The 14,408-nt window shown below is 42.8% G+C and overlaps 1 protein-coding gene across 1 annotated transcript in view; it reads left to right on the top strand.

Annotated features, from left to right (window-relative positions):
* Positions 1–1,103: 1,103 nt before the first annotated feature.
* The window catches only part of Plpp3 (phospholipid phosphatase 3), a 69,577-nt gene continuing 56,272 nt past the window's right edge, over positions 1,104–14,408 (top strand). The window contains exon 1 of the mRNA XM_090334751.1: positions 1,104–1,858. Within this exon, the coding sequence (XP_090190877.1) occupies positions 1,720–1,858 (139 nt within the window). The 5' untranslated portion in view covers positions 1,104–1,719. The remainder of the gene's footprint in view (positions 1,859–14,408) is intronic.

A 14,408-nucleotide genomic window follows, 5' to 3' on the forward strand; every position in this document is an offset into this window, starting at 1 on the left:
ACAATAAAAGATATATGAAAAAAAGATTGGATTTAGGGTTATTAAATCCCCTATAAGTCATTGCAAGAAGATACACGATCTATACAATGCATCAGAAAGCTTCCGTTTTTTGGATCACACACAATTGTCCACTGCATGTCCAACTCCGTGTTAGGCACGATAGAATAAAGATACAAGGACATTCAACTGCTTGAAACGCATGCCCCAAAATGCTGTGGCTGCCCTGGAATTCCTCACCGTGGCACAGATACCTGCAGCCTCTGGTTGATTAGTAAAAGAACTGGAGGTTTGAGATTTCTACATCTCAATTCATGGCTCCAGCCTGGGAGCTTACAGAGATCAAGTAATTACATCTCCACTGATATTGTACTGGGGAGAAATAGTTGTCTCCAGTTGATGTGTGGGGAAACAGAGGCACAGATTGCAGGCTGAGGGATCGGGATCCAGAATCTCTCAGCCTTTCACACTTTGCTATCCTTGAAATCGAGCATTAAAAACTTAAAAAAAAAAAAACTGCATTTTCAGAATAACCCAGTTGAAGAGCCTTTTTGAAAGCCCCAATTTTGAAAAATGAAAAATTTGCAAATGAGGAGTGTTTAGCGGTTGCTAGTTTATTTTTCTTTTTTGGGGGGGTTTTGACTGAAGGCCAATGGAAAAAATGTTTCTTTTTATTTACAATGTTTTTTCTCCCCCTTTTTTCTTCTTCATTTTTTTTTTTTTTTGTTTCTGAACGCTAGGGGCTCTCGGATTCTCCAGTTTGAGAGTAAGTTTTCATTTTAGTTTCTCTCTCTCTCTCTCTCTCTCTCTCTCTCTCTCTCTCTCTCTCTCTCTCTCTCTCTCTCTCTCTCTCTCTCTCTCTCTCTCTCTCTCTTTTCCCCCTAGTAAGGGGGTGGGGAAAATATGGCCTTAATTATCCTACGTTTTAGGCAGCTTAAGGAAAGGGCTGTGCTTTTTGGAAACGCTGCAGAGCCAAGTAAGAAGGTCCCGCCCCCCTCCCCTTCTCCCCTCCCTCCTCCTCCCCCCCCACCAACCCCCAGTCCCACCCCGCCCCTTTTTAAAGGAGCTCGGGAAATAAAAGTGCAGAAAACAAACCCGGCGTTTGCAGGCGCGGCAGCAGCAGCAGCCAGCAGCGGCCGCAGCGTAGGGAGGAGGTGGGGAAGGAGGAAGAGGAGGAGAAGGACTCGTAGGGCCGGCGCAGCGAAGACGTTGCTGGGCGCTGCAGACTCCGGCCGGGCTGTGCGCCGCCGCTCCATTCATTAAGCAGCCGAGCGCGGGGGAGACGGTGTCCCGGCGCCTGCGCTGCCTGGCCCACGGGCTCCGGCGCGCACGCGGACACACGCCGGGCCCCCCGCGCGTCCCGGGCGGCGCAACTCTGCAAAAAAAAAAATAATAAATAAAAAAGTTCCTGCTCGTTGGCTTTGGGCTTCCAACCCCCTGCCTGGACTTTTCCAACGAGAGGAGGAGAGGAGAGGAAAAGCCTCCGGGGGCCCGACGGGGAACGCGGAGAATCCCAGCGTCCGCGGCTGCCAGCCTCCCCGCTCGCCTCGGCGTCCCCCCCACCCCCCGAGCCAGCCTCGGGCGGCCAGGAGCGGACCCGGGCGCGTGCGTGTGAGCGCGCGTGTGTGTGCGTGGTGTGTGTGTGTGTGTGCGTGTGAGTGGTGATTGCCGTCTCCGGGCGTCTTCGTCGGGGCCCGGAGGCTCCAGCCGCAAGCCAGCGCCATGCAAAACTACAAGTACGACAAGGCGATCGTCCCGGAGAGCAAGAACGGCGGCAGCCCCGCGCTCAACAACAACCCCAGGAAGAGCGGCAGCAAGCGGGTGCTGCTCGTCTGCCTCGACCTCTTCTGCCTCTTCATGGGTGAGCCTCGGACCCTCCCCCCCGTGCTCCCCCGACCCCTTTTGGCCTCCGATCGCGCGCCCCAGCCCAGTCCCGGCCCGGGTTCCTGGCGTGGGGCTGCGCTACGCTGTCAACTCGGGGTTCCCTCCCCCCCAACCTTCCCCTCTCCGTCCCCTTCCCCCCTCCCCACACACACACCCGCAGTCTGCCTTCCCCGCAGCTTTGGGTACGGGGTCCCCGCCCCCCTCTCCTCGGACCCCCATCACTTCCTCGCTCCTCCCTCGACTCCCCTGAAAACTTCTCTGCCCATACGTGAGCGAGTGCTGGGACGCGCTGGCGCGTTCGCGGGGCAGCTGGAAGGAGGCTTCCTCTCCAAGATCCCGGGCACTGCTCCACGGGTAGAGAGGGGTGGGTTCCATCTTTGAGGACTTACTCCCCACCCCCCCCTCCATCCCTAGATCTGGAAGCATTGTGTAACCTGGTCGCCCTGCTGGGCTTGCGCGTCCATGGGTGATGGTGGGGACCGCTGGAGGAGAGCTGGACTCCGGGGGAAGCCCAGCTGCCCGCCTGGCTCCGGCTGCGTGTAAACAGCCTGCCCTTCCGCCACCGCTGCCTCGCCAGGGCCAGGCCGGGCTCGCAAGCTGGCTTTTATACTTGCTGCTCTCGGATCCTTCATTCTCCCCTCCACACACACACCCCGAACTTGGGGACAGAGTTCTTCCGGTTGGAGTACTGGGTACCACCGAGTCAACCATAGCTTTCTTAGGCGCCTACTGTGTGCTAAGGTGGGAGGTGGCTTCACCGGGCACTCTGCCCCTCTTGCCAAGCGTGTGCAGGATGGGGATGGAGATGAAGAGTCCCGTTTTTTTGTTGTTTTTTGTTGTAGTTGTTGTTGTTGTTGTTGTGTAACCCGAGGACACTAAAGAAAAGCTGCGATTGTGTCAGCTCACCACCATGTAATTGCACTCCCCCAGAAAGAGTTCAGGCGAGAGCCCACTTGTGTTTTGCAAATTAGTGAGGAGCTTAGAAAGACAGTAGGAGTTGAAGGAATTGGAGTAGGAGGGTGAGGAGAAGGGTGAGGAGAAGGGGGGAGCTACCGACGCCAGTCCTCAGGACTTCAGAGTGCTGTATTATTTTTTCTTTAAGTGGATCACGGTGTAATGAAGAGCGCACAAACTTGTCACCACTTGGTTACTTGTCTGCCACTTGGTGGGTGTGCCACGGGACTGCCTGCCTCTGTGGCCTCAGCATCCCCCTCAGTTGAGCGAGTGGGTTCAAGTAGATGCTCTCCAAGGCCCCCTTCCTGCCTTAAGAACTCGGATTTGGTCCAGGGGCTGTTCTGCCAACTCTGCTAACTGAAGAAACATCTGTGTTCCGACTTCAGTGGCCTTAAAATAGAACTCCTGCGTGAAAAAGACTTAAGTCCCCTTTGAAATGGATTTGTCCATGGGGATTGTGCAGACCTGAGACTTAGGCTGGAGTCACCGTGGCCTGGCTGGAAGATTTCTTCTTAGGCAGTGTCCAGGGTGAACAGGGGTGCTCTTGTCCTTGGCCTGGCTGCCCAGAATTCTTAAGAGTCAAAGATTGGCACCGTTCACATAAGGAGAGACCACTGTAGGTGCAAGGGAAGAAAGAATAGATTTTACTCCCTGCTGTCTTAGTATCAGTCCAACTTCAGGATGCTATGTAAAGGAATTGTTCTGGTGGTGGCTTACTTAGTATTTATTTAGCACAGTGGGATAGAGTCTTGTGCTTGGGATCCTATAATCAAGCTGTTGAATTTTTTAAAGACCCCCCTCCTCCCCAAGTGGGGGTTGGGGGGCGGGTAAGACAGTACAGGAAAAGTATAAACAGGAGGAAACGATTTGCTATGAACTTGCCTGGGCTCTCCAATGCTTACTTAGGTGCATTGCTGGAGGGAGGGTGAGGGAGCTCTTTCTAGGCTGCTAGTATAGGCTACCTCCTGCCTCCTACTTGATTCATGAAGCAGTTAGGGCATGCCTGACAGCTTTGGTACCAGTTCCTTTTTCTCTCTTTTACTTACTCTTCTGATTTCAGAGATGGTGTATTCTTTTTTTTTTTTTTTAAATGTGAAAGAATTTTTGAAGGGACATACCCATCGGCTACTGTCAAGTCAGGGGCATAGCAACCTCAGAGTATAATATTTTGCATTCAAGGTCTGTGTGTGTGTGTGTGTGTGTGTGTGTGTGTGTGTGTGTGTGAGTGTGTGAGCGCGCACATGTGCCTAGGCTTTTCTTTGCTCTAGCTCTCATCTTGTCCTTCCAAATCCTAAACCTGTTGATTGTGCTTGTTGTTTGTCTTACATTTAAACCCATGATCTCGTTTTCCTCAAAAATCAGATAGCAAGACCATAAGAGGACCATAGCTACCTTTCATAAGGAGTATCTGTTTTGCCATTAGTATTGCATCATCAAGGTAATTTTCAAAGTCACATATAGACTGGTGTCTCCCCTAAGCACAAAACCACATTATGGTATCACTAATAATGTGCCTCCTACTAACTTTAATAGAGAAAACTATCTGTAAGATAAACAGGTACCTTAGAATAATTATGCAATAGAATTCCCTTTGCTTTCCAAATGAAGAATTATTAATATAACATGGTTTTAATACTCTGTACCCTACAGTCTCACCCCAAATGTTTCTGTTTGGTTCACTTTTTGCCCAAGACTGTTAGTATGATTTAATTTTTATCTGATTTATTGATCGTATGGTCTGGATTGCAGATGACTAGTATATTAAGAAGAAAGACAGTTTTCTGTTTATGTCCGCACAAGAATATATAGCAAGCTTCATCTCCTAGTATCTGGAAAAAAAAAAAGCTGGTATGCTATCTAATTGTTATGTAGGTGGAAATAGGGAGGCGTGTACATTGTTTCACATACATTTCTGGAATGTTAATTTCTGGGCAAAATAAAAAAGCCCACCCTTATTTGAAGGCCTAATGAACCATTGGTTTCTTAACCTCCAGTTAAATAGCTATCTTTGTCAGCTGATTGCTTTTCAATAAAACGATGAATCTTTGCATGGTAATTTTTTTTCAGTTGTTTCGTTGTTTAAATCAAATGTCCATTTACTCATATTTTCTCTTGGTTTTTTTTTTTTTCCTGTGTTAGTTCTAGTGGGGTGTATGTGGCTCTGTGAGAGAGACAGAGATGATCCCAAGGCCAAAGTGGAGAACTATTGCTCTTAGCATTTTCAACAAAAAAATCTATCTGTCTGTCTGTCTGTCTGTCTGTCTATCTATCTATCCATCTAACTATCTATCTAATTTTTTTTTGCCAGTCTTGCTGCTTGAACTCAGGGCTTGAGTGCTGTCCTTACACTTTCTCAAGGCTGGAGCTTTGCCACTTGAGCCACAGCACCATTTCAGCTTTTTCTATGTATGTAGTCCTAAGGAATAGAACACTGATCTTTGTGCATGCTAGGCAAGCACTCTACCACTAGGCCAAACTTCCAGCCCAATCTATATGTTCTTTATTTTAACTATATGAAGATACTATTCATTTGATAGACCAGAAAATCAAGTCTCAAAGAAGGGAAGAGTAGATCACATTAAATCAATTTGCAGTTTATTCCTAAATTCTGTCTTGCACAGTAGAGTCCTTTTTCTCATCTGAAGAATTTTGAATCTCAGATCTTCCACAGATAATTCTGAAGCCCAGTTAGCAGAACATTTCCGTCTCCATAAGCTCAGTGCGGAGGAAAGTTTGGCCACTCCATATTTCTCAGTGATCCAGTCATACCCAAGCAGGTAGATAAGCAAATCAAGCGCTTCTGACCCGAGATAATGGAATTAGAGTGGTTAGTTAACAAGTTGTTCTAGAACACTTGTGGACATTTTTTTTTTATTTGCAATCAAATAGATGAGATGGTGCTTTAGAACTGGTCCCATATATGGAAGTCACTGTGTACTAATGTCAACCATTTAATAATGAGCGCAAAGTAGTATGATGATAGGAGAAGAGAATGGGATACTAGGAAGTCAGAAGCTTCAGATTCCAGGTTAAACAATGTCATAAACTAGTTTCAGGGTTGTAAACAAGTTAGTGTTCTATGGGTTTCTCTTTCTCCACCAGCAAAATAACTAGTTGAGTGGAATTATATGCAAAATCTCAGGCAACCGAAAAGCATGCTGCAGCCAAGACCACATGAAATACAAGGCCACAGAAGAAATGCACAGGTGTCTCTTAAGCATGTAGCTTGCTGAATTCACTGTACATTAATTGTGGGGACCATCTCATAAAAGGAGGAGCCCAGAGGTATGAGTTCTAGTCTTGTGTTGCCATATTCTTGATACGCAATTTTAAAAAAAATTCACTTGACTTTAAGCTTTATTTTTTTTTTTCATTGCAGTAGGGAGAGACTCAACCAGCTGTGACAACTTTGTGAGTCTATGCTGATAGGTTTTAGCCATTGCTTCTTTGAGACCATTTGTCATTAATCAAATTGTTATATGTTTGACCAAAGAATTAATGTTGATAATTAGCCTAAGTTGGTGTTAATTCTGGTGGGAAGGTAAGCATTGTTTTTATAAGAGTTAATCCAATATACTTAGGAACTGGCTAGATTTCCCTGGCCAGATGTTTTTTTTCACTCACTCCTGAAATTGGTAGTAATCTCAAAACCAAACATGTAAGCAAGCAAGTAAAACAGGTGGTTTTCCCCAATCCTGGTCTTTTTTTTGTTGTTGTTGTTCAGTTACTATACTCATTAAGTGTGTGTTTTAAATAACTCAATAAAGTAGTTTTGATTTTGATAAAGTAATGTAGCATTAAACCACAGAATATAGAAACAGATTTTCATTAATCAGCTAATAAACATGAAGGTAACTTGCATTTAATAGATGAGCTCTACTGGCTTTTCTGGCGGTGGGAACCTTTATTTCTTCATTGTACAGGTTACTAGTTTTTTATGGTTGTTGTTATTATTCATATGTCTTACATGGATTAGATAAACATGAAGGCAATTTGAATTTAGTAGATAAACTCTGCAGGCTTTTCTAGGGTTGTGAATAACCTTTTTCCACATTATATGAATTACTAGATTGTTTGTTGTTGTTGTTATTATTACTATTATCCCTCCTTCTTTAACATTTTCTTATCTTCAGATATATAAATCACAGGTAGCTGGTTACTTTTGTGGGAGACTGTTAAGGCCAGAGATGACAGGCCTTTCAACTTGTTGCCCTTTTGATTGCCTGCCAATGTCAGATTCTTTCTTTACCCCTTCCTGTGCAGTTGTTTGGGCTGGCTATTCCAACTGGTGATAGCATGGTGCTAAAGAATCCTAATGAAGGATTCAACCCCAGGTAGTCCTATATGTTTATGGGAGAACCCCATCTTGTGGGTCACCTCAGCACACATTATTTGAAGGAGTGTAATTTGGAGAGGGAAGCATGTCTGTTATGTCAATATTTCATAAACTTACTTGATAAGAAAACCATCTGGTATGAAATGCGGATTTTTCAGAGTCCTGCCCCGGAAATTCAGGTTTCATAGGCTTTGAGCCAGGACCTAGGATTCTGTATTTTATAGAATCTTGGCTGATTCTTATCAGTCCAATTTTACAATCACTGTATTGTTTTAATAACTGATATCTTAAGGGCCTTTGAATTATGTTGTGGGCTTTTGTCCCTGCACTGAATGTTCTAGCACTTTCTTTATTGTTGTTTGTGACCAATGTATTTGTCTTTTTTGAATTAAATTGAAATGTGTGCATAAGAGAAAGATGAAATCAGTAGAGTAGATTCCTAAGTAGAATCTTTAGTTCTCAGTTCTCTTGGCAAAGCATGGTAGGGACATGCTGGGCTTTGGATTTACCTATATCTGGGTTTGCCTGTTGATGTAAAGCAAACAATCCACAGGAACAACTTAGACAAAAATCATTTCACCCTCACAAGGTTCAGTCTCCACAGCTGTAAAGTAAACACACCAAGGGTAGTCCTGTGCTGCAAAGGTGACATGAGAGAATGACTCCACAGTACTTTGAAAAGTTACAAAGAACTCTATCATCACCAGGTATTATGCTGACCTTATTATTCATAATGATAATCTTTTCCATGCCTTGATAATTTCCTTGACCCCAAGCCTCTATGAAATCTTTTCCCTTTTTAGCCAGGGAATTCCCTGAAATATGTTAAAGGGCAAAAGTCTTAGGAGAATCCTAAGAAGAAAAGCAAGCAGAATGAACGCAAATGTTTTCTGTTAGCTGGAGAAACAAGGACAGGAGATGTGACTTGAGTGGTAGAACACCAACTGTGTGTGAAAAGGCTGAAAGGATAAGGGCCTGAGTTCAAACTTCATCTCACACACAGATAAACAGTTATATCAAGGATTTTTTTTTTGTTGTTGTTGTTGTTTGTTTCAATTTGAGTTAGGAAAATAAGCTTTTTGTGAGTGAGCAAAGGAAAGGGGAAAGTCTGCAAGGAAAAGAACAGGCTTTGTCATGAGAGGACAGAGCATACTTACCATTACCATTTGTGACATGGGATAATAGATGCATGGTAACATTGTAACATCATCATTATCATCATCATCATCATCATCATCATCATCATCATCATCATGATCTCCTGACTAATGAATACCCTTGTTCACAGTTGGAGACCCAGTGTCCAGTTGTCCCTTGATAGTGACAGAGCAGGATCAGGAACCAAGGTGTTGCTTTTATACCATTTGATTTTCTGCTTGTGGGTTAAACGTTTTGTATCATTGACGAGGAGAGCTGGAGAACCATCTTCTCTTTTCCTTGTCAGGGCAAAGAGGAACAAGACAAACAAGTTTTCATTTTAAATCCACATCACAGAATGCTAAGGGAGGCCAGTGATGCATGGGGCAAATCTGAAGGACCAGGCAGTTTTTGAAATACTCCTTTTCTCCAAACTGACCCTTGTTCTAGAAAGAGTTTATGGCCTAAAATCGCTGATGATTCAACAGAAGAGAATAAAAGAACCTGATTTTGCATTTTAAAAGTTTCTCAACAACCCCAGGTAGAAATTATTCTCTTCAGCCAAGGACAAAACTGCGTCCAAGATAATTTTTTTTAATTAAGATTATGTACTAAATGTCACTGCTAGGGGAAGGAAGGTTCTAGAACGTCTTGTGACACTATTTTTTCCTTAGTGCCAAGCAAACTGGTAAATCATGATCTACATGAAAATCCACAACACACATAAAAGTAGAACTCAGATTGGAAACCTTTGAAAAAAAATTCCTTGATTCCTATGAGCTCTAAAAGTATATATTGCAGTCAGGGTACTGGTGGTATGTTCTGGAGGTTTGTCACAAATTAACCAAATTATATACCTAGAGAGTTTTGCAGAGAAATACAGATCAGCATAAGCACCTTGTCATAATAAGTAGTATGCCCTGGGTTCCTGTTTATGTATTCCTAAAAGGCATAATACATATGATTACATTGACACGAAGGAAGCCATTCTCATTGATCTTCTCTTTATGCTCTATGACTAGACCCCCAAATTAGTTTGTGGTATCAATCAGTGCAATTTCTGGAGAGTCTGTTTAAATGAAGTCTGGGTTTGTACCTATCTTTCAAGTAGAAGTCTTGTCTTCTGCAGATGTTTGGGTATACCCACTAATGTGTCAGGCCCTTGTCGCCAGGGTTGCTTGTGAGGAATGGCTAGGCTGGTAGAACAGAAACACATTTGATATCTGAGCCTCCTAGAGTGGCTTTGGCAGTGTAGTGGGGGTGATCACTGGGTTTGAAGGCAGGGAAATTGGGAGCAGGGTGAGAACTGAATATTGTAGGCTGAAGATAGGTGTAGAGGAGAAGGACCATGGGAAAGATATGTGGCTACCTGCTGATCACCTAGGTGGGAGCCTGGAAAGAATGGTGGGACTGTCCCTTCTCAAACATCATAAATGTGGGATTTGCCATTTGTAGACTTATGAAGCTCATGTGATACAAGAGCAAATGTTTCCTTATGTGTATGGTCAAATGATACATGTATATACATTCTGTATATTCATGTGTGTGTATAGCTGTATGATGCCTCATTAGGCAGTCTTTCTTTTTGCTCTGGAATTTAAACATTTCTGAAATAGACGCCCTCTAGGTTTACAGAAAGGCTGTCTTGGGTTTTAATGAAATTTAAAAAATAATGACATAGATATATAATTCACACACACACACACACACACACACACACACAGAGTCTATCAGTTTAAGGTATAATATTTATTGCTGTGTCAGTTTCTTTACAAAATTGGGCAGCCATTCACCCAACCAGTTTCACAATATTTCTAGCACTACAAAAGGAAATGTAAAATTTAATGATCACTCTTCATTACTATATCCACCACACCTATCTCATGGCAATCACTGACTTTTTTTCTTTATAGATTTACTTGTTCTAGACATTTTAGGAAAATGTTAACATATAAGGATATAAGGCATAATCTGTCATCTGTGATCAGATTCTTGTACTTAATGCTTATGAAGTTTATAGAATATGTTCGTATTTTATTTATTTTTATTGTAAAATAATATTCCGTTGTATGGGTATACCACATTCAGTTTATACATTTTTCATGTAATAAACCTTCAGGCCATTACCTTTGTTGCTATTATAAATAGGAATAGCCCTGTTGTAAACATTCATGTATGTATGATTTTAATTTCCTTGAGAGTATATATTTTAGAGTAGAATTACTAGGTCATCTGATGACTCTGTTATAATTTTCAGAAATTACAAAGCTATTTTCTACAAGCATTGTGCTATTTTAGAAATAATTAAAATACGTAAGAACCAAAATCACAGAAGTGTCACCAAAAATCTTAAGAATTAACATATTCATGAAACCACAGGAGTGTCCCTTGGTTTATTGGGATATTTTCTAGAAAAACAACCAACTTTTGAATCAGTTAAGTTAAACATAAGTTTGCGGAGACAATAAGCTGAGTAAGACATAGAATCTGGTGGTCAACTACACCTGCTCACTGACAGAATTACTTTCCCACAGAACCACAAAGCCATGTGTGACTTACAGACAAAGACTCTCACTTCAGCAAAATGAAAAACAGGTCTTCAATGGGCCTTAAAATTGTTCCAAGTGTAAATGTAAAGGTCATGTCAGTGGCTCACACTAATACATACTACTTGGGAGGCTAAAATAAGGAGGATTGAAGTTCAAGGCCTGCCTGAGCAGAAAAGTTTATAAGACTCTAGGCACTGGTTGCATGTTCTGGACATCCTAGCATCATAGGAATTGTAAATAGGTAGACTGAGGTCCAGGCCTGTGCCTAGACAGGAAGGGAGATCCTATCTATGAAAATAACCAGTCCAAAAAAGGCCTGGAACACCAGGTGTGGTGGCTCACGTCTGTAATTCTAGCTACTTAGGAGGCTGAGATCTGAGGATCCTGGTTCAAAGACTGCCTGAGCACAAAGTTAACCACCAGAAAATTAACCACCAGGAGACCAGAGGTGGCGCTGTTCCTCATGGGGTAAGGCCATAGTCTTGAGCTGAAGAGCTCAGGGACAATGCCTAGGCCCACAGTTCAGTCACACAACCAACAACAACAATGACAAAAAAAAGCCTGGAGAATTGTCTTATCAGTAGAGACCCCGCATGGCAGGCGTGAAGCCTTGTCTTCAAACCCCAATACCAACAGAAAGTATCGCAAATACTTCAAATGTGTATTGCTTTATACAATTTTAAGGACACATCTCTTTACTTCCCGACACGTCTAGTCAGCTCTTCTGATGTTGAATGGAAGGTAAGAGTCTACAGACTTTCCTGCTATATTCCTCAGACCTCAGCCTCATGATCTGATAAAATTATAGATGTGAGCCACAGAAACCTGGCTCGCGAGGCCAGTCTTCATCTCTAGTCTGTCCTGCTTATGTTTCCTCACTATTTGTGAAGCCCTGGCAGTATGGGAAAAGACACTTGTCTAGACTGAGCTAGACTTTTTATCCTACTCTTGAATTCTCTGAACTGGCAAGGATCTATTGGTGTATCCTATATAACTATTTTGAGTACAACAAAAACATCTCATGTATAGTAAAGTTTGAGTAATAGCTTTCCGAGACCAAGTCAGAAGATCCATGCCAGCTAGACCAAAACATTGGCATTCTAGAAAGAATGACATCTTTCAGTTCACTGAAGACTTATTTTTCATGTGTATCAATCAGAAGATACAATTGGCATTCTCTGCTTTGTTTCCAAAACTGGAGAAATGATCTAAAATATAGTTTGCAAGTAAAGATGTCTTTCAATGGACGCAGTGGGGCATGGAGGAAATTGGAGAGAGATTCATGGGTGAAAAGGTTAAGACCTCCTCTAATAGAGCAATATCTCTGGATTTATAAGGGAGGAAGAACACTAGCTCTGGCACCCTATGAGAAGGCTTCCTAAAGAAGAAGAGCCTTTAGTCACTCACATCATACAAGCAGTAATGGGTCACTTCTGGGCTCAGTCTGATGCCATGTGGTTTGCTGTGACCTTTGAGTCACATTGAGAAATGTGATTGTGGGAGCAGCTTGCTCATTAAGTGTAGTAGCTAGAACGTCTCCTAGTAGCCTCTTCCCCACAAATGACCCACATTGTTGTAAAGTTAGCAACCACCAACAGGAAGTGGCAGAAATGCTTCTCAGCCACACAGCAGATTTCATTAGACACTTGCCCAAAGGAGCACTTTTGGTCAATTTGGCCTCTGTAGGTTTCCAGAGAGGAGTGGCCTACTATATACGTCTCACATTGCATTGGTGTCATCTTGCCCTTTCATGCCTATGTTGATTAAATGCATAGTGCATTTCTTTTGCAGTCGTAGCACATACTATGCTGGAGGAGGGATATCTAAAACCTTGAGATTTAAAAACTATCTGATACCTGGGCACTGATGGCACACACCTGTATTTCCTATCTACTCAGGAGGCTCAGATCTGAGGATTATGGCTTGAAGCTGCCCTAGGCAGGAATATCTGTGAGATTCTTATCTCCAGTTAACCATCAATAGGCCAGAAGTAGAGGTGTGTGGTTCAAGTGGTACAATGCCAAACTTGAGCAAAAAAGTTAAGGGACAGTGTACAAACTGAGTTCAAGCCCCAGAATTGGCGTGTACATGCATGTGCGTGCTCTCGCTCTCTCTCGCTCTCTCTCGCTCTCTCTCGCTCTCGCTCTTGCTCTCTTTCGCTCTTCCCAAGATTTTACTAAATTATGACAAATCTTTTAGTTAGTGAGCTTCACTGCTTAGAAAGTATAGGCCAGTGATACACCTTTGTGCAGGATAGCTTTGAAAAGTCTGTACTGAAGGCATTGGTGACTATAGAATTTCTACAGACTGCTAGGAGGCTGAAATAAACATGTTGGATCAAAATCTAGGCTGGGTGTTTAATCCCAGGGGAAAATAAGCTGTCTTTGATTTTAGGTTTAATTTTCCCAAGTCCATTGGTAGAGTGGAGAAAACTTTAATTATGAATTTTGCCTTAAACTAGTAGCTTGCAAGGATTTATTGCCCACTGATAATCCTTTAAATTGAATAATTCCACCAGACGATAATATAGGTCTCCAGAAGTTTGAATTTTTAATGTTCTGGCTTTCCTGAGTTGTTCTATTTTAGATCTTCATTACCCCTAGCCCTACCCCTCAGACAAGCTAAATACCCAAATCACCATTCCCACCATAGCAGTCTCCTTGTCAGCTAGAGAAAGATTGGGAAGAGGACACTGCTATATAATTAGACACACAAATCTCAGCAAATCTTACAAGCCGAAGGGGTGATGTCCCTCTGACTGATATTGTGGATGAAGCAGTCACCTGTCAGAAAGAATTGACTGGCTTTGGGACAGAGAAGGGTATTGCTCATGGACATAGTCAGACCAGCACCTACATTTTTTTTCTTCAAGAATGACAACTGGTGTCTGATTTTCCATGGGCTCTATTTTCAGTAACAAACATACGAAGAAAGTAAGCCAGCCAGAATGGTTTCCAATGAAATGAACAGGCCTTGTAAAAAAACATTCAAGTTTGAGCTGAGATTTAAAGTCTGCTGCCCATTTTAGTATTTCCTGTGTCTTTGTAAATTCTGCAGCGTTTTAGAGGTTAGACTCCAAACCCTTAGGCTGGGAGAAGGGCATGAACTTTTCTGAATTCTTCTTATATGGCTGACAGTGAGCTAAGGCGTTTCATGCATTATTAACTTACTTGAATTTCACAACAACTCTGTGAAGGGAGAGGTTAGAGTTCATTTCAGTTTTCTCAAAAAAAGCTGCTCAGCAATGCAAGTCTCCACTGCTATTGGTGGGTAGTGACACATTGCATCAATAATTCAGCTCGTTTCTAGCAGAGCTCGTTTACTCTGTATGGAGCTGGTTCCTGGATCCTGTATCCACTTTTATTACAAATATGCCAAAGAGAATCTCAACTTGAAATCAATGAGGCCTTAGAAGGGAAGGGAAGAAACAGTGGTAAGAGAGCAAGGCCAGTTTTATGCAGAAATTGGATGACTTTCCTACTGTGTTGTTAATCCCCCTTCTTATCAGTCTTCTCCAAAGGAGTTAAAAAGCCAGGGAATGAAACTTTTGA

The sequence above is a fragment of the Megascapheus bottae genome, chromosome 6 (assembly GCF_031878675.1).
Source record: "Megascapheus bottae isolate mThoBot1 chromosome 6, mThoBot2.hap1, whole genome shotgun sequence".
NCBI lineage: Eukaryota > Metazoa > Chordata > Mammalia > Rodentia > Geomyidae > Megascapheus > Megascapheus bottae.